Source organism: Choristoneura fumiferana, chromosome 6 (genome assembly GCF_025370935.1).
Source record: "Choristoneura fumiferana chromosome 6, NRCan_CFum_1, whole genome shotgun sequence".
Classification (NCBI taxonomy): domain Eukaryota; kingdom Metazoa; phylum Arthropoda; class Insecta; order Lepidoptera; family Tortricidae; genus Choristoneura; species Choristoneura fumiferana.
The window spans coordinates 8130759-8151284 of NC_133477.1; the positions used below are offsets into that span (position 1 = coordinate 8130759).

Genomic DNA, 20526 nt, shown 5'->3' on the forward strand with positions numbered 1-20526 from the left:
CATATTTCCGATAAATATACTTATATGTAGTAATTTGTTGGAATTCCTTAAGAACTTTTCATCCCATATTTTCAAGTAAATAGGTTGAAATTTGAAACGCCGGAGCAAATGTTTGTTTAGGGTTCCGTACCTAATTAGGAAAAAAATGGAATCTTATAGGATTACTTTGCTATCCGTCCGTCCGTCTATCAAACCTCTAAGTCAAGGCAATCAAAAGCTACAGTCATTTAAAAGGTGTTTCCAAACCAATTGCCTTAACAGAAAAAGTTATAGGGTACTTCCGGCTGTCCTAGAAACTTGGAATTTTGCATAAAGGTAGCTCTTATAGCACAATTAATAAAAGAAAAATCTGAAAAATCATAATTTTTCATGTCTGACTGTCTATGTGAATACGCCATCTAAAATGACCCCACATTGAGTACATTTTGCCTATGAGCTTAGAAGGCTCTACTAACACTGCATCATCCCCTCTGCTAACATTCCCTCGCAGGTAAAATTTTCAAAAACGCTTGAACAATATTTTTATTTCTTATAAGTAGTCCAATGCCAAGTTTCATAAAGAACCATCGATTTATCTTCGGACAATGACGATCTTCCATATAAAGTTTCATCCCCTGTTTTCACCCCCTCACAGGAAGAATTTTTAAAAAACGCGCGTTATAATATCTGTTTATCTCTTATCACGTACCCAAATGCCAAGTTTCATAAAGAACCATCGATTTATCTTCGACAATGACGATCTTCCATATAAACATTCATCCCCTATTTCACCCCCTCACACGAATAATTAAAAAAAACGTGCGAACAAATATCTATTTATCTCTTTTCATGTGCCGGGAATGGCAAGTTTAATAAAGATTCATCGATTTATCTTCGATAATGACGACCTTCCACATAAACTTTCATCCCCTATTTCATCCCCTCACAGGTCGAATTTTCAAAAAAGCTCAAACAAATATAGACTTATTTCTTATTAAGTGCCTAAATGCCAAGTTTCATAGTTTTATCTTTGACAGCGACGAACTTCTAAAATTTAAACTTTCATCCCATATTTTAACCCCTTAAAGCCTCTTTTTCGCGATAAAAGGTAGCCTATGTTCTTTCCCAAGGTCTATTCTATCTCTGTACCAAATTTCATCAAAATCGGTTCAGCGGTTTAGACGTGAAAGCGTGACAGACAGACAGACAGACAGACAGACAGAGTTACTTTCGCATTTATAATATTACTAGCTTTTGCCCGCGACTTCGTCCGCGTGGAATAGTAACTTTGGAAAGTATTTAATTTATTTAGGGTACCTATTCTGCCAATAATAGCACATAGAAACTTCTACGGTTTACTGAAAATAACCTATTTTAATACATTGCTTTATATCTAAACTAATTTTTTTTGTTCTTCCATTCTTTGGTAAAACATAAGTATTCTACCCTGCCAACACAAAAGGACTAATTCTTCATAGTGAGCTCTTGACATCTTACGTCCTGTATTGTAAGTTAGGAGGGTAGGATTATAATTAAGACGGCATTCTTACTAAGCATTGCTACACATATTTCTATACTTATAGTAAATTTGTTTGGAATTCCTTACGAACTTTCATCCCCATATTTTCAAGTAGGTATGAAAAATGACGAAATTTGAAAAGAGCCGGAACAAATGTTTTTTAGGGTTCCGTACCTACCTCAAAAGGAAAAAAATGGAACTTATAGGATGACTTTGCTGTCCGTCCGTCCGTCTGTGTGTCAAGACCCTTTATCCCGTAAACGTGCGGAGTATTTATCGAGTTGAAATTAAAACCCTAAACTCAAAAAAAGTTATAGGGTACTTTCGGCTATCCTAGAAACTTGAAATTTTGTATAAAGGAAGCTCTTATAGCAAATTTTATTCCCTTTATAGCAAAATAAGTAAGAAAAATCTGAAAATCATAATTTTTCATGTCTGACTGTCTATGTTAATAAGCCATGTAAAATGACCCCACATTGCGTACATTTTGCTTATGAGCTTGGCTCTGCTAACACTTGATATTCATAAATGTCTATGCACGGAACCCTTGACGCGCGAGTTCGAGTCGATTTTAACCGGTTTTAAGAAGAAGAAGAGTTTAAAAAAACGCTCGAACAATTATTTATCTCTTATCACGTGCCCAAATACCAAGTTTCATAATATGAGCTTTCATCCCCTATTTCATCCCCTCACAGGTCGAATTTTCAAAAAAGCTAAAACACATACCGAGTTATTTCTTATTAAGTGCCTAAATGCCAAGTTTCATGATTTTATTTCCAACAGCGACGAACTTCCACCATATAAACTTTCACCCCCTATTTCAACTCCTTAAAGCCTTTTTTTCGCGATAAAAGATAGCCTATGTTCTTTCCCATGGTCTATTCTATCTCTGTACCAAATTTCATCCAAATCGTTCAGCGGTTTTTGCGTGAAAGCGTAACAGACAGGACAGACAGACAGACAGAGTTACTTTCGCATTTATAATATTATTAGTATATTAGTATATTAGTATATTAGTATAATTAGTATATTAGTATATTAGTATGGATATAGTATGGATTTCTTATTAAGTGCCTAAATGCCAAGTTTCATAGTTTTATCTTTGACAGCGACGAACTTCTAAAATTTAACTTTCATCCCTATTTTACCCCTTAAAGCCTCTTTTTCGCGATAAAAGGTACCCTATGTTCTTTCCCAAGGTCTATTCTATCTCTGTACCAAATTTCATCAAAATCGGTTCAGCGGTTTAGACGTGAAAGCGTAACAGACAGACAGACAGACAGACAGACAGACAGAGTTACTTTCGCATTTATAATTTAGTATGGATAAAATTCACGGGTGTCGTTAATGTACGACTTGTTAATGCACGACCTGATAATCCGTGCTTATGTTCACGAATTATCATGCCGTGCATTACCACCCCGTACCGAACTAGCAGGGAACCAATAATGTACGACGTTATAATCCGAAGCATTGTCTTCCGATTATCATGCCTTACAATTTCAGTGATTGAAATAAAAAAAATACCTGGTCGGATCTGCTCCGACTATATCGATCTCGATTGCTGCGCTCGCTCGATCCGCGGCGAAAAAGTTTGTTCATTCGAATCGATTGGATGCAGATTATCACGTCGTACATTATCACTACGTACATTACAGCGCGCGCAATATTTTGTACGCCCTGATAATGCGCGACCATGATAATGTACGGCATGATAATCGGGAGCAATAATGCTTCGGATTATCATGTCGTACATTATTGCGCGTACATTTTGAGTTGTACATTATTGTTTCCCAAATTCACCACAAGCATTATGGTGAAGGAAAACATCGTGAGGAAACCTGCGCAAGCTGCGAAGCAATTCGAATGTTGTGTGCGAAGTTCTCAATCAGCATAGGGCCCGCATGGGAACTTAGCTCGGCCCTGTCATTCTGAAAGGCTTGTGCCCGGCAGTGGTATGTGTATGGACCATTTATAAATTGTGATGAAATGGGACTACCATGGCAATGCCATTGGCCAATTGTTTGAAGATATAAATAAACAACTTACACAAAAGTTGAAATTTTCGTTCTTGTTTGAATGACCTAAAAGAATTTCCTTGCTCACCCGCGACCTTACGATAGCTAAGCTTATGCAAAATATGCGTGTTCATGCAGTTCCTCCACCTCCACACTGTAAGAACACACACAAATCACACAAACCCATCTATCACCACCACCACCACACCACACTGACGCGTTTCGAACTCGACCAGAGCTCATCTTTAGAGTAACAGAACCGTACACCATGCTACCAGTTGTTAGACTAACAAACCACAACCACCGTTTTAATTTGTCACTGTAACTATACATATTATTTTGTACTATATATATTTTGCATAAGCTTAGCTATCGTAAGGTCGCGGGTGAGCAAGGAAATTCTTTTAGTTCATTGATATGGACCTGCGCAAAGTTACGCCTGATTCTATAAATTCTTGTTTGAATGTCATCTGGATTGTCTATGTTGTACGTACCTATATGCGAAAATACGTTTCCAACAAGAAAAATAAAATAAGGTAAATATATTTGCAGTAGAAAAAATATTGAATATGATTTCAGATGACGCAATGAGAATTATTCAAGCTGGCGGGTTCTACATTAACCACTCTCGGGTCAAAAAGGTCGACGAGGTCATAACGGAGTCAGCGCACATACTACCCAACCTCCTATCACTTCTCAGAGTCGGCAAGAGAAACCATTACATTGTAAAATGGCAAACATAAATAAAACACTAGCAATCTATTCAAAAATTTCTTTTAGCATATCCTTACTATTACTTACAACAGAAGCTTGTATACTTGCAGTATAATAATAAAATGCATATCACATAAAACGTTGTAAATACTACATAACATACTTAAGGCTAAATAATATAGTAAAATACACTGACACAGCGTGGATGAATAACTAATGCACTGTAGTGTAGAGTCATAAATATCATACAATATGGCTACTCATCATACTCGCGTTTGTGCACCGCCGGGTGGTTATGATCCTAATATCACAATAATCATTGCAACATTCCTAATTGTACAAAATTTCATTGAACTAATGCTGCTACTTAATGTCATCAAATGCATAAAAAGCTAAATTGACAATGTCTATCGATATGTCTTTTTGGAATAACGCTTGAGTAAATAAATTTAAAAATACGCTATGCTGTTTCATATGTACTAAAATTACCAGTGCAAGCTACGTTTAGTTTCCGATATAATTGTGTAAATCACAAAGGCCTTATAATACAGTACAAAAATAAATAACTCGCTCAACAAAAGGCAAACGGCGATATAAGAATATGCAAAATGAAGGGAAGCTTGGATCTTTAACGCGCATGTACTAAAGTTTAAAACTACTACAACCGCACGTTCCAGATCTATTTTTAAACTCCCCTTATGTGATGTGACACTAGTCTTTTTTATTAATTGTCTCCCTCGACGTACATCAATGTTACCTTAATCCACGCAAATTGGTATCGTAATGCGTGTTCTATGAATAACAGATAAAACTAAAAATGCGGAACCAATTTTCGAAGACTCGGGCGACTTTGATGTGCCGATACAATTACATTACACTACCTAATAAATAGTTTAATTTCCCAAATCCTGTTGACTGCTCCGCTGAACACGTTTGACTTTGTCAGCGGCGTGCTTGTAAACAAGGATTTAATAATTATTTTAATTAGTACGTGAAATGCATTATAAACAGTAAAAACTCTTCAGTCTCATTCGATATTTATAATCCTTAGTCATTATAATGATAAGCTTACAGAGAGAAAAATCAGAACGGCCTTACAGACCACTCACATAACCACACTCATTGAACTACCTGAAAAAAGACTTGGCTCATAGATCAAGATATTCTCTCAGTTTAACTGATTCAAGGTGTGGTCGGTCAACCATATTGTGGACCTAAAAACCGTTCCTCCTAAAATTTCATATCAGTTCAGATGTGCAAGTTATTTAGTAAGAAATACAGTTCCAAAGATTGTGATAGTAAAAGCACCACCCACTCTTTTATACGTGTACTTAAATCGGAAGCACCGCCTACTAATGCTAAGCTGTCATGAGATGTCGTCAGTTTGGGGTACAAGTTTTAGAAGATCCCCATCATAAAGTCGATCTCTGACGCTCGCTTCGAGTTTGTCGCCATCTCACATTTACGTAGTTCGTTTCGTGCGCTACGGCAACTAAATCCATTTACTGGGGCAATATAAATTTGACTTTTATGGTGCGAGCGTCGAGATCAAGACAGAGGGGTATAATACTGATAACCGTCAGATTGCGGCGTCAGCTAAAAGTAACTAGCGACGTTCGAACCTATATCGAGAAGGGTAGAAACATGTTACGAATCGAAAGTACTTATAATAAAATTCAACTGCAACATGGACCTCGGTGATGCCCCATCAACCGAGCCCGAATTCGCTTTTTAAAATATTTATGGACTAGCATCAACTTTTGACAGCCTCCGGCGTTATTTCTCCTCGAAGTCGTATAGGTAGCCGTCATTTCTTTAGTCCTTCGTGCTCGGTTGAAACGTCTAAGAAATCGGTCGCATCAGTTTCGGTCCGAGGGCGGCACTCAAAGATCGGTGCTCTCGTGGTGCGCGAGCGGCGCCGTCGCGGGGCGGAGGCGGAGGCGGGCGGCGGCGCGGGCACCTGCGGGCGCGGCGGGCGCGCGCGCGGCGACAGCGGCGCCTCCGTGATGCTGCCCTCGGACTGCGAGAGCTGGCGCGACGCGCTGGTCAGCGCCTTGTGCTCCTCCAGCTCGGCGTCCTTGCCGCCCGAGCTGTGCGTGCGCTGCACGGTGACGCGCGCGCCCGCCTCCTCGGCGGCCGCGCCCACCTGGATCACGGTCGGGTGCTGCTTATCCACCGAGTAGATGTGCGTGCGCTCGAGGACGGTCGGCGTCACGTCGGAGTCGCCGGAGCCGCGCGGCGCGCGGAAGCTCTGCGGCCGCAGCGTGGCCGGCCGCTCGGGCACGGCGGGCTTGTTCCGCAGCTGCACCTCCCCCGCGTCGGGCTCCGCGACCGCCGGCACTATGGTTCGCGGCGCGGCGACGGGCCGCGGCGGCGGCTGCGTCGGCTTGGGCGTCACCAGCCGACCGGGCTTCTCGGCAGCGACGGGCCGATCTAGAGAAGCCGGTCCGCTGATTCCTTCCATCACTTTCATCCGGCCCACAACTCCCGTTTGCGCGGTCATGTTTTTGACTACGAGGGTCGAGTCGCCTCTGTCCTCGAGCGCTTTGATGCTTTCAAACTTATCTTTTTCTACCTCTAAGCTTTGCCGTCGCGCTTCGAAGAGATTCTCGCGGCTGCCGCTCCGGGCGGCTTCCTCCTTAAGTGCCTTGCTCTGGCGGTACGTGGACCGGTTGATGGTCTGCACGCCCGTGATGACTTTGCCGCTGTCCGAGATGACCGGTCTCGGGGGCTTGGCCGGTTTGTCCGGGTCGCTCCTCGGGGTCTCGTGGGTCTGCGCGTCCGGCTTCCTGTTCTTATCGGGCGTGAAGTTGGGCGGCACGGGCGCTAGTGGCTTGTTCTTCCTCCGCATGATCGGCTTGGGGCTGCCGAGCGGCGGGCTGGACTGGTCGGAGAGGGAGCTGTTGGACTGGGCCTTCTTGATTTCGTTGTCTAGCAGGATGAGCGAGGTGTCGTGGCTGTTGCTGCGCGAGTGTCGGCCGGGCGCGTGGTCGAGCAGCGAGCGCGTCATGCCGTAGTCGCCGTTGGCGTGGTCCTGCAGCGCGGCCGTCTGCGCGAAGCCGGGCCCGAAGCTCGGCGTGAACCCGTACTCGCACTGGTCCGGCAGCAGGTCCTCCTTCGTGAACGAGATGAAGAAGTTGACGTCGTCGCTGAAGAACCAGTCGGCGTGCTTGATCAGCAGCTCGACGACGCAGTTGATGGCGGTGGTCTGGTTCATGTCGAACGCGTTGTCGTCGGCGGACCCCCAGAGGAGGTTGGGCGCGATGACTATGGCGAGATTGGAGGGCGTCATCTTGTTGGTGCTCTGGTTCTGCGTTAGGGCGGATAGGAATTTGATGAGGTACCTCAAGTTCTGGTAGTTGGGTTCGGGGAGTAAGTGGATGGCTTCCCAGAGGGCGTTGAGGCGGGCCTGTTCGGAGGGCTGGCGGTGCGCGGCGACGAAGTGGTCGTAGAGGCGGTACGTGAGCAGCGGCTCGGGCAGCTCGCGCAGGTAGCTCTTGAGCACGGCCGCCACCACGTGTACGTCCCGGTAGTCGCGCGGCAGCGGCACCGCGAACAGACCCGCGTCCAGAGACAGCTTCATGCGCCGCACCTTCGACGAACCTGCCGAGGATACACGACCGTACAAAAAAATGCTATAAGCTATACAATGATCGGCATGTTGCCTTTTACTCGCATAAATAAAGAAGAAATATTAATGCTAGTTGCTTGCGAAGGAACTTGTTATTTTTTATCCCTTACTGCGTGTTGGGTGTTTCAAAGTGAGCACACCATACCAAGACTTGTGTTAAAGTAATTTACATAAATTTCTGCTCCTTTTAATCTCAGTCGCAATCTACATAGGCATAATTTTGTTCGACTCAAGAGCTCAAATTCGCACCAAAAATGGCTGCTTCGCGAAACGGCTCGCTAAGAGTGAGGGAATCCTCAAATTGTATGCAGTACATACCACCAGCTATCCGGAACAGGCCCTCCTCGTTGAGAGCTAGCTCGTACAGTGTGCACACGCACAGTTCGATGGGGAACGCTATCGTGCGGCCCGTCACTCGCAAATGCTGCTCTAGAGGGTACCCAAACACTGGTTTCACTGCGCTGTCATCTAGAAATAACAATACATAAAATAACAATTAAAGCACAGTATATTTAACCCGTGGAACGACCCGCGCGCCACGTGTGCGCGTAACTAATTGCTCGTGATTAGGCAATTTATTTTATCTACACCCATATAGTAAATCCTCAATTATGCGTTCAAAAACCATAGGTAATGACCAGCATTACGACATTGGATTCTATTATGAACACGGCTGTAATCGAAATCTGTAGAAATCTGTATCGTAATGAGATTTCATACATCATTACAGCACGGGGGGGGCGACCACGTGCAGCAGCAGGCCAGGTGGGATGACAAGCAATAATACAAAGTGATACACCTTATAACGTTAACATGTAATAAATAACATAACCAACAAAAAGTTGGAAAACCCCCGACTTTGAAACTTCAAAGTTGAATATCTAAAAAAGGGCTGAACCGATTTCGATGAAACATGTCTAAGAACCATCGCTAGAAAACCTCCTTTCAAATAAAAAAACCGCATTCAAATCGGCCCACCCGTTTAAGAGCTGCGGTGCCACAGACAGACAGACAGACAGAGACACACACACATACACACAGACACACATAGCGGTCAAACTTATAACACCCCTCTTTTTGCGTTGGGGGTTAAAAAATTAGGTGTAAAAATTTTATGCTACCAGATATTAGACTGACATCTGGTAGCATTGTGTATGGTTGTGTTGCTCTGAAGATGAGCTCTGGTTGAGTTCGAAACGCATTAGTGTAGTGTGGGTAGTGGTGATAGATGTGTTTATGTGATTTGTGTGTGTTCTTACGGTATGTAGGTGGAGGAACTGCATGAACACTCATATCTTGCATAAAAGTAGCATAGTAATAATAATAAGGTGTAAGTAATTTAAACTAATGTAACCCAGTGGTGATTGTGAGTATAATCAGGCATCCGTCACTCGTCCATACCTACAGCGATAAACACCTACAGCGCGCGACAACTTGAGATTGCCTAGCAGTCGGGGCTGCAGCGCGCCTGCGAGCACACGCGTGACGCGACACTTGCTTTGAATGTTTCGATCCTTACCTAAATAACTGTGCTAAAGTGTGCTATTGCTTGTGAGATCATTAGGTACGTGTAGGTACACTGCACTGCACCGTTTGTAACAATGGCGAATCGTAATACTATTAACTGTTGCGTGGACGGATGTCGAAATAAACAAAAGAAAGAAAGAAAGAACTTGAAGTTATCTTTTTTTTTACATTACCAAAAGATTTTTTTTGAAGTCTGTTAATAAATCATATTTCTAAACGTTTAGTTGGATTGTTTTATTTTAATTTTCTGGCAAAGTGATAACCCTTACACTCGAGTTGGCGAGGTAGGTATTTTCGGAACAAAAGGCAGCACTGTAGGCTATTAAAACGGCGGCTTTCTTCGAGATCAAAGGAGTGCAACTTCTGTATGTAGTACTATTATTTATTCTGTGGTATAATGTGTGTGTCTGTTTCTCTTTCGCGTTAAAACGGATGGACGGATTTGTATGAAAAGTATGCTGATAGCTAGGTATCTGGAATAACACATAGGCTACTTTTCTCACCCTGAAAATCCGTAGGATTAGAGACATGATTTTTTTTTTCTTTATGCAACTTTAATGAGTTCCACAACGCGATCTTACTACCACTTGTTACTTATTCTGTGCTACTACTATCGTTTTTGTCATGATGCTAACTCAAGATAATTACAATGTCTTGATTCTGTCATCTCATTGCATAAACTAGATCATCTACAAAGATAACTAGGGTAATTACTCAAACAATTAATGTTCATAGAATGGACACATTTGAAGGGGCCAGTGACTCATAAGATCATTTAGACAGGGTTTTGGGTGTTTGATAACAAAATTGCTAATCTTTTACGTCTGATAGATATTGATTCAAGCTGCAAATGATTGCAGTCATTACCACAAAACACAATACTAACTTAACAATCAATAACATACATGGCTCTGCCATCCGAATCGCTATATGCCTGATTTTCAATTCTAGAATCAGGATTAGAGCTGTTCGGGCGACAACCACAGAAATCAAAAGGGCGCGAAACTTTTAGTCGGTAAAGTCCGGCACTACGCCCTCCATTCCCAGTGTCCATGAGGATTTTTCCGGTTCGCGCCTGATCGTAAACCACTTTTGTAAAATAGAGCACGGACCTCGCGTCTGTGGAACCACTGTAAAAATGGGACGTGGCGACTGTTGGGCTCGCAACTGTCGCTGCCTCCCATTTACCAACCAAAAAAAAAAAAAAAACATACATGGCTCAGTTCATTCATAGAAACTATCTCGTAATTAACTTTCTGACCAATTTGAAAGAAAAAAATACCAAAAAAATATTTTTTTTACATAAGGACATTATTTTTAAAGGTCAAATTGTAAAATTCACAAACTTGAGGAGTCGCACTGACGTGCCACATTAGAGATGTAAAAAAAAACTCACTTGATACCTTAATTTGCTAAATATGTGTTAAAAGGAACTTTAAAAAGCATCATAAATTAAGAACCTTTTACATTGTTTTATTTATTTATTTATTGTGTCTAATTAATTATCTTAATTCTTGATTATCTTTTAAATAGTACAGTTTAGGCCACTAGTGTCTTTGAGAAATTAGCTTCATTTGACACCTGTTGAATGTCTTCTTAAAGTTAACGGAAAAAAAAATTGTATGGTCAGGAGTCACAACTTAGTTTCATAAGTATTTTTCTTTTTTTTTCGATAATTATTGCAAATATACATTTTTTTACTCAATTTTTTACTATTATTACTGTGTAATTTCTTGTATTCGGTTTAAAGAACATTTATTGTCTAAAGAAATTACAGTTAACTTCACTTACAAGACAATTTCTACAGCTAGAATTACAACAATTATTACGTTTCGCAGTAGTTGATACATACACAGTGACTTAAGTACCTGTATTTATACAGTGCACAGTGTTATGCCTATATAATGTTCATTAGTGCATTCATTCCACCTATCAGTGTGTTCAAAAGGAAGCCCAATGATTGTATTCTAATATGATTCCAGATGCATTAGCATAGGTATCTGTCTGGCTGTTTAAATTTTAAAGAAACAATACAACAGTATAGTTGGATAATTTTTATCTGTGTTAGTTATTGATGATAGGGCAGTGACATTGGGGCTTCCATGTTGCTTATCAGGAGTGACCTTGGTGATCCACCCACTTTTTGTTGAGTGTCTTAGGCTATTTCTAATGATTATTTGAGTTATTAACAAAGTAACTAGGATAGTGACCCTTTATTTTTTGTATAAGTTGTAAAAACAGTTATTGGGGTGTAAACAGGTTTTAGTAAATACAACAGTTTCATACTTGATTTTTTGCAAATATTGGGCTGACTAACTACCAAATAGCTTGATTTTAAACCCCCAACTGTCACGATGCACATAGGCGATCGCTGACATCTTAGTTAGCTCAGTGTAAGCTAGATGGCGCTTACTTCAATAAGGGATCTCTGAGCAGAATGACGGACGAACTCTAGAGGTCGCCACCGTAGTTTTCTCTTGACTTATTTATTTACGTAATAATATGTATTTAATATTTATTTATTATTTACTTATTTATTTTATAAAAGTAGGCATTTTATTACACTCATTTACTACACGAGTTTGTACGACTAAATATATCTATAATCAACTCACCCTTGACCGTTTTTGTCGGCCAAGGGGGGTGCTGTCGATCAGCTGTGACCGGGGGAATTCTAACTGTAATATTCTCGCCCTTAAAAGCTGAAGCACAGCTGTAAAACACTCATTCAACAGCTCATACTACACTAAACAGCTCTCTCGAAAGCTCCATACGCCCAGACTTGGTAAGTTCTCCGATATTTAACTCTTGTGTTTTTCTGTGTATTTTATTATAATTATTTTCTTTATAATTTAACTTGTGTAATTGAACTGAAGGCTTCCCCTGGCCAGGGAATCTTTTATTTCAAACATTTCTTATACTTAATATTTTAACACTTGTTAATTTCTCTCATCCGTTGTTATAAACTCAGAACTATGTTAATGCTTATTACTTTTATGCAACGGATGCGTACCGGTGTTAAAATAAATTCAAACTCAGCTAAGTAACGTTTAATTTCAAATGTAATCCTCTAACGGTTATTTAGTGAACTGTTGTATTTCAAATTTTAACGGTCACTTAGGCTATTTATTTTACCTTTTTTTTTTAAAAATAATTATATAAAACTAGAATCACTTTCCTTGCCTGCCTGTAACTCCGTATGATTGTCCTTGCCACTCACTGCAATTCAGCTCACCCTAAGAGTTGGGGCATCGCTGCAGAGGAGTGACTGGCAAACAATCTAGCACTGGACCACAACTGACACCACCTAATTTACAGGGCACCTTCGTACGGCTTACAACCTTCGTACGGCTTACACCTCCGTACGGCTTACACCTTTGTACGGCTTACAAACCTTTGTACGGCTTACAAACCTTCGTACGGCTTACAAGCTCCGTACGGCTACAGCTTTCTCCGCTCTGCACGGCTACAACTTTCAAAGCTCCGTTCGGCTACAGCTCTCACGGCTCAGGCGGCCCTTTACGCCCTAACCTGACACTAAGCCCTGACGGCCTTAACTTCCGGAGTACTGCACATCCTTCCTGGCTCGTCCAAGACCCTGATCGTTCCGGCGTGGAACACTTGTCCAGGCTGCTCGTCCTGCCGCCCTAAGGCCCCTTTTGACCTCGGCACCGACGACCACTCAGCTGGACCAGGCCCCCCTGCTGTGGCCAGCCTCTTCGCTCCGGGTTCTTCTCTCCGACTCCAGGGAAGTGTAGGCCAGTGAGACCGAATAATCAGAACCACCTCTCAATAAAATCGCTTGAACTTACTACCTGAGATTCTCGTAATACTTTTACTTTTAATTTTGTCAAATTAGGCCTGTTATTTTTTGTGTTCAATTTTTAATTAAAAAATTGTTAAAAAGTCTTATTGTTTTACTCAAAGAATAACTTACTAGGCCTCCTTTAAGGTCAAACCTCCCCTCAAGAGGTCTGCCCTTGACAGTGGCGCCCGTGGGTTTTTTTTTTGAGAGGTTCTGATTGTTACGTTTTTCTTGCCTAGAATTGCAGTGATTGTGCAAAAATTTATTGTGTATCTTGTGTGTTCTGTGTATCTCGCAGTAAGTACCCTGTTTTTCTCGCCCCCTGTATGGTGGTCGGGGCTTAGAATAACGCCATTCCCCGTCTAGGAATTCGTAAGAGGCGAATAATAGGCATAACCAGTGTTTCAGTTACCGAGATCCCTTAAGTGGTTCATTTAATAGCTTTTTTTTCTCTTTTAATAACTCTAATTTTAAAACCGCTTTACCGTTATCTTTAAATTCAAATACTCTGCCGACCTTTGACCACTTTCTCGTCAACGGCCTATTTGAATTTCAACTGTCACTTGCCACAGTTGAAACGGACGGCGTTTTAAAATTCAAATCTCAACGACAATTTCAATCTATACCCTAAAGTTAACTAAATATTGTTGCATTAACTAAATTCAAATACGTTAACGGTTCAATTCAAATTCTACCTACTAATTTTCATCAAGTTAAATTTAAACCGTAACTGACGCCAATTATACTTTCACTAATATTGTTCACCGCTGCTTCAAGTGAAACAGTTATTTTAAATTTAGTGACTGCCAACCACTGAATTTGAAATTCTAACGATTCAAATCATTTTTAAATAACGTATTTGAAATACCTACAATTTTATAGAAAAGCAACGATATTTCTATATTTTTAAAATATCTGAACCACTATTTAGATCTTTCATCAAAATCAGTTTATCATTATCTCGGTAAACACACTGACATTTATTTTTGTTCCCAAATTTTACTATTAACTTAACTTCAACGCGGTCTCTTAATTAAATTTTACATTCGATCATTACTGGGAGATACACAACACTTATTATTTCTTGTGTCCTACTACTTAATTTTCTTAGCACTGTAACATACGGAGAGTTAAATTTAGGTACTGTGTGTCGAAGAAATACCACATCTGGCATACAACTACACAAACCACCATCACAACTCACAACATTCATATCATACTACTCGAGTGCTTGCTAAAAATCAACTGGTCGCAGAGTTAATAAAACCAGTTATCTCTTATTTCTTATATATTATGCGTGTGCTCTCTATTTTCGACCGTCTGTTCCCTGCTTAGAGATCATTATACTTCGATCGCGAACAGACAGGTTAACGCTTTTTATAAAATAGATTAGGGTACTCTTATATTTAACTGCGGTATTTCGTTACTATGCTCTGCCATAGAATTACTTACCGTTCCCTCAAGCGCAGGTAGTAACCGCGCACTCAAAGTAAATGATAACCAACCTAATTACTTGCCTAGCAAGGTTGTTTACCTACATTTAAATGCACCTAGAACAGCAGCCACACGCATCGCTTTCCACTCAGTCATGTTTAACTCCGGCTCATGCGCGCAAGCATGTTATTTTTAAAACCTCTTATCTCACTTTCTTATCACGTACCTTGACGCCCAATTCTATTTATATATACTTAAATTAACTTATTAGCGCTGCGCATCCGCGCGCAGACAAATCTTAGTCACATCTCTTTTTTATTAACTTCTTTTAATCTGATAACTCGCGTGCTTAACAATTGAAATATTGTACTTAATACTTCGTTAGGCCCTCTCGCGGTCAATCTCTAATTGCAATAACATTAATTAATCTGTCCTAAGCCCTTACCCGAGAACTTGCAACTCGTTAAAAAGTATTTTAATATTTTGGATTACGGAATCGTGCGGTTGGTAACACGTTAAATATGCCCTTAACCTCTGTAATTCAAAGCTCTAATGATTGGGACGGATGGTAATTCCAATCACAGATTAATTAATTGTTTATATGCTTCACACTTGCTTCCTTATCAATGTAGGTACTAATTACATAATGCATCTGGACGGGCGATCAGCTGTCGCGCGCCGTCACATCAGTCTCCATTTAGCACCGGCGAATGCGCACGCGTGTTAATTTAATTTTTGTCTTATCACACTCCCTTATCACTTAGACGCACGGTTCTATTTATAGAATCAAGTCATTTTAGCGCGCCGCCTCCGCGCGGACGTATAATAGCTGCACCCTTTTGCACTATTATTTCTTTAAATCTTATAGCGCGTACATATTACTTGGTACACGCTAAACTAGTATAATCATTTGTCGCGGTCCGCCACTCATTATTATAATATTAATTGATCTGTCCTTAAGCCTTTACCCGAGAACTTGCAACTCGTTAAAAAGTATTTTAAAAATTTGAATTACGGAACCCGTGCGGTTGGTAACACGTAAAATATGCCCTTAGCCTCTGTAATTCAAAACTCTAATGATTGGAACGGATGGTAATTTCAATCACAGATTTAATTAATGTCTATATATTTTTATGAATGCATACAACGTCCACCTTCCATTAACACATTTTATTCCTTTGACATAAGGGTCAACAAGCCTCTGTTGTTGTTTGACCCGCCATGAGAGTAGAAGTATGATCATAGTATGAGAGACGACGTATGTAAGAGTTATGTCATAGAGTATTTTTATTTCTTTTAACGAAATTTGCTATGAGGCTCAAATTTCTTTTGGAGGGACGGGCGTACTGTCACAATGCACATAGGCGATCGCTGACATCTTAGTTAGCTCAGTGTAAGCTAGATGGCGCTTACTTCAATAAGGGATCTCTGAGCAGAATGGCGGACGAACTCTAGAGGTCGCCACCGTAGTTTTCTCTTGACTTATTTATTTACGTAATAATATGTATTTAATATTTATTTATTATTTACTTATTTATTTTATAAAAGTAGGCATTTTATTACACTCATTTACTACACGAGTTTGTACGACTAAATATATCTATAACCAACTCACCCTTGACCGTTTTTGTCGGCCAAGGGGGGTGCTGTCGATCAGCTGTGACCGGGGGAATTCTAACTGTAATATTCTCGCCCTTAAAAGCTGAAGCACAGCTGTAAAACACACATTCAACAGCTCAGACTACACTAAACAGCTCTCTCGAAAGCTCCATACGCCCAGACTTGGTAAGTTCTCCGATATTTAACTCTTGTGTTTTTCTGTGTATTTTATTATAATTATTTTCTTTATAATTTAACTTGTGTAATTGAACTGAAGGCTTCCCCTGGCCAGGGAATCTTTTATTTCAAACATTTCTTATACTTAATATTTTAACACTTGTTAATTTCTCTCATCCGTTGTTATAAACTCAGAACTATGTTAATGCTTATTACTTTTATGCAACGGATGCGTACCGGTGTTAAAATAAATTCAAACTCAGCTAAGTAACGTTTAATTTCAAATGTAATCCTCTAACGGTTATTTAGTGAACTGTTGTATTTCAAATTTTAACGGTCACTTAGGCTATTTATTTTTACCTTTTGTTTTTTAAAAATAATTATATAAAACTAGAATCACTTTCCTTGCCTGCCTGTAACTCCGTATGATTGTCCTTGCCACTCACTGCAATTCAGCTCACCCTAAGAGTTGGGGCATCGCTGCAGAGGAGTGACTGGCAAACAATCTAGCACTGGACCACAACTGACACCACCTAATTTACAGGGCACCTTCGTACGGCTTACACCTTTGTACGGCTTACAAACCTTCGTACGGCTTACACCTTCGTACGGCTTAAACCTTTGTACGGCTTACAAACCTTTGTACGGCTTACAAACCTTCGTACGGCTTACAAGCTCCGTACGGCTACAGCTTTCTCCGCTCTGCACGGCTACAACTTTCAAAGCTCCGTTCGGCTACAGCTCTCACGGCTCAGGCGGCTCCTTTACGCCCTAACCTGACACTAAGCCCTGACGGCCTTAACTTCCGGAGTACTGCACATCCTTCCTGGCTCGTCCAAGACCCTGATCGTTCCGGCGTGGAACACTTGTCCAGGCTGCTCGTCCTGCCGCCCTAAGGCCCCTTTTGACCTCGGCACCGACGACCACTCAGCTGGACCAGGCCCCCTGCTGTGGCCAGCCTCTTCGCTCCGGGTTCTTCTCTCCGACTCCAGGGAAGTGTAGGCCAGTGAGACCGAATAATCAGAACCACCTCTCAATAAAATCGCTTGAACTTACTACCTGAGATTCTCGTGATACTTTCACTTTTAATTTGTCAAATTAGGCCTGTTATTTTTGTGTTCAATTTTTAATTAAAAAATTGTTAAAAAGTCTTATTGTTTTACTCAAAGAATAACTTACTAGGCCTCCTTTAAGGTCAAACCTCCCCTCAAGAGTTTGCCCATGACCCAACTCAAAAGGAGGGGTGTTATAAGTTTGACACCTATGTCTGTCTGTTACATCAAAGCTCTCAAACGGATGGACTGATTTCAATGCGGGTATTTTTATGTGAAAGCGAGTTTTAGATTAAAGTAGTTTCAGCAGTTTTTGAGATACTGAACTTTGAAATGGGTTTATCAAGTTAGTCTACTATCATATCAATATTATTAGTTATTTATTTAAAGTTTGTTAAAGATGCTAACTTATTTACTAAAAAATAATCACAACAAATAAATAGGGTGTTTATCTTTAGTTTTGGGCTTCTACTCCATTTGACATACATCTTAGGTAAGGATAATAAAAATTGGATTTGTCTGTCAAACAGTAAAATTAAGTATTAATAAAACATCTACACATATAGCATATTTGTCATAAGAAAGTACCAACCTAATAAAATGGACAGTTTAAACAGTATTTCTTAAAATAAAAAAAACATAAGCACTTACTTATAAACCTTTCTAGCTCAGGCACAATGTCTTGCAGTGAGTGAAGAGCAGATTCATGGTATGCTCGTTGCAATTTCACGTATTGCAATAGTGTGTGTGCCAGTTGAGCCTCTTTGGCGACTAGAGCAAACATGTCTGCTGCCAGGGCGTCTCTGGCTGCTTCCACTTTTGTACCAACTTCTTCCAGTTCATCACGTGCCGCACTTAGCTTTGCTGGATTTTCTTCTTTCGCTCGCTCCAGATGCTGTGAGATTATAAAAAAAACCAGGTCTAAGTTCAGCATGATCTGCATTCTAGGGCAAAAAGAATACTGTTTGAGAGGGGCCTTAAGAAATACTTAATGGGCCTGGTCTGTAAGTAACAATACATTATATTAACTGGGTTTTTATTATGGGTTACTAAAAACATCAACTGTTGGTAGTTAAGCTGGTGGGTTACGCTAGTTGTCAACAAAATATACTATGCTTTCTAGTTACTACAATTTAAGTTCAGATAAGAATGTTATCTCTACAAACATTGGATATTTCTTTGAAAGAATTATATTTTATTGAACAAATCCAAGGAAGTTTTAGGTTTTACAAACATTATCAATATCCAGCCAAAAATCATGATTCACTTGTTTTCTTTTAACTTTTATGTCAATGATTATGTCAAATGATAAAGATTATCTTACATGATATCGACTAGCCGCAGATTCTTTTTCACTTATGAGTTTACTAAGTTGCTTCTTCACTTTCATTATGGCAGGGAGATCTTGGTCACTGATGGTTGATAATGGAGCTATTACTAATTGCTCAACTTTTACTTCATGTTCTGCTATTTCATTTGCAAGGAATTTTTCTGTTTTACCTGTTGATGAGAGAAATAGTTATTTATCCTGCTGAGTCACAACTTTTTCTAACTGATGTAGTGCTTAAGACCCAGATGAGAGTCATAAGTTCTGCAATTTTGGAAATGTTATTGTAATTAAGCAATTAAAGCTCATTATTCATTGAATAAATTGTACTTTATATTATACATTTCGCAGTTATTCTTACAATTAATTAGTAAAGTATGCTAGGGACTCATGAGGTAAAAGTTTATAAACATGCATGTTTATAAGAATTTTGTAATTAATTTATGTAATATGACTAAAACCAACATAAAGGAAAATTTAATTTGTTTCTGCTGGGTTGTTGTTGATAGTCTATATTTAGGTTTCCTTATAGTACCTTAATACAATTTTTTGGTGAATTCCTCTTAATAGTACAGTATATGTTTATAGTAATAATAGAAATGTGAAAGTATTGTAACACAGCTAGATAGTTGGGAATCTGGTCTGACTCATACATTCAAAGTACAGGTTCTACGAATGCTCTATGCAAATAAAGATAGGGGCTCAAATAAAAGAAAAACTGTAAAATAGAAACTAAAATAGCCCTAGGAACATTTGCATGATCTCATCAAAGTGAATCACAATTTGGCTATACAACAAGCCACTTCAGTGCCAATTGAGGCTCCTGACAATCTAGAGATTAACAAATTGAGATGGCATTGTTGTTTGACAACTTACCACATTCAAATAAGATATGTTTTAAAACACTCTCATCATCGTCAAAGTTGCTGGCTTCACACATGGACAGCCCCAGCAAGTACTCAGGGAGTTTCTTGAGCCTCTTCTCCCTGGCGGCAGGGTCCTGGCCTTGTGTGCTGCCTGCCCCTGTCGCCAGCCTCTTACTGACTAGTTGTAAGGCATTTCTTAATTGTTCAACTTTCCTGTCTGCTGTCTGAAGCTCATCTGTAAGCGCTTCGCCTTTTCCGGACCTGCGTGTAAAGAAGACCATAGTCACTTCACTACAAACTTTTAGAAACTAATTGGAATGTAGCAGGTAAAGAAAGATCTTATTTAAAAGGCCCTCTTATATGACTTCTGCTTGTCTGATAGGCACACAGATCAGTGATACAGGCACTAGCGATCTCTACAAAGGATCACGAATCTTATCTAATGGTGATAGATAAAACGGTACCGTACCTTGAAAATGTTTGGTCGGCGAGTTGCTTAACCCTATAAAACTGTTTCTTCATTATGAATACCTTTTGTCACCGATATTATTTATAAGTTCCTAAGAAGGTCATTGGACTTGGTGAATCGTAAAAATAATAAAACGATCGGGCAAGATCTCGGTAAGGAACGAAACGTCAGTGCGTCAATGAGATCATCCTCGGCTCCAAAAGGCAGGAAAGTTGATGTAAAGCACTATACACTATTAGCAAATAAGAACTGTATTATTCAATAAGGCACAACATTGTCCTGATTCAAGCTAAATAAACAGCATAATCTTCCATTCGTAAAATCTGTAATAAACCACAACTATCGTCAGAAAAATAAAATAACATTAAGAAAATGTTGCCAATTTTCAATTATAGGAACTAAGAAGAAA

The 20526-nt window shown here is 40.0% G+C and overlaps 1 protein-coding gene and 2 long non-coding RNA genes across 4 annotated transcripts in view; all 3 read right to left on the bottom strand.

Moving 5' to 3' along the window:
* Window positions 1-2405, bottom strand: part of LOC141428958 (uncharacterized) — a 62558-nt gene extending 60153 nt beyond the window's left edge. The window contains exon 1 of the long non-coding RNA XR_012451492.1: window positions 1677-2405. This is a non-coding gene — a long non-coding RNA (uncharacterized lncRNA). The remainder of the gene's footprint in view (window positions 1-1676) is intronic.
* Window positions 2406-4273: 1868 nt separating this feature from the next.
* LOC141428959 (rho GTPase-activating protein 44-like) lies at window positions 4274-20518 on the bottom strand. Its single transcript, XM_074089043.1, has 6 exons — window positions 20118-20518; window positions 19659-19909; window positions 18780-18955; window positions 18107-18350; window positions 8180-8329; window positions 4274-7833 (listed from the first exon to the last, which is right to left on the bottom strand). Exons 1-6 carry the CDS (start codon window positions 20168-20170, stop codon window positions 6038-6040), a joined length of 2670 nt encoding a protein of 889 aa, XP_073945144.1. The 5' UTR covers window positions 20171-20518; the 3' UTR covers window positions 4274-6037.
* On the bottom strand, window positions 12548-17489 carry LOC141428960 (uncharacterized). 2 transcript variants are annotated; one of them, XR_012451493.1, is made up of 3 exons: window positions 17023-17489; window positions 12783-16952; window positions 12548-12746 (listed from the first exon to the last, which is right to left on the bottom strand). It is a non-coding gene; the product is annotated as an uncharacterized lncRNA (long non-coding RNA). The 2 variants fall into 2 exon arrangements; XR_012451494.1 differs by having other exon boundaries at window positions 12548-12729; window positions 12764-16952.
* Window positions 20519-20526: the final 8 nt, after the last annotated feature.

Coding starts and splice junctions, on each gene's coding strand:
- LOC141428959 (XM_074089043.1), bottom strand. CDS start 20,170: ATGAAGAAACAGTTTTATAGGGTTAAGCAACTCGCCGACCAAACATTT. Junction 19,910..20,117: donor GCCGACCAAACATTTTCAAG/GTACGGTACCGT, acceptor CTTTACACGCAG/GTCCGGAAAAGGCGAAGCGC. Junction 7,834..8,179: donor CCTGTTCCGGATAGCTGGTG/GTATGTACTGCA, acceptor TATCCTCGGCAG/GTTCGTCGAAGGTGCGGCGC.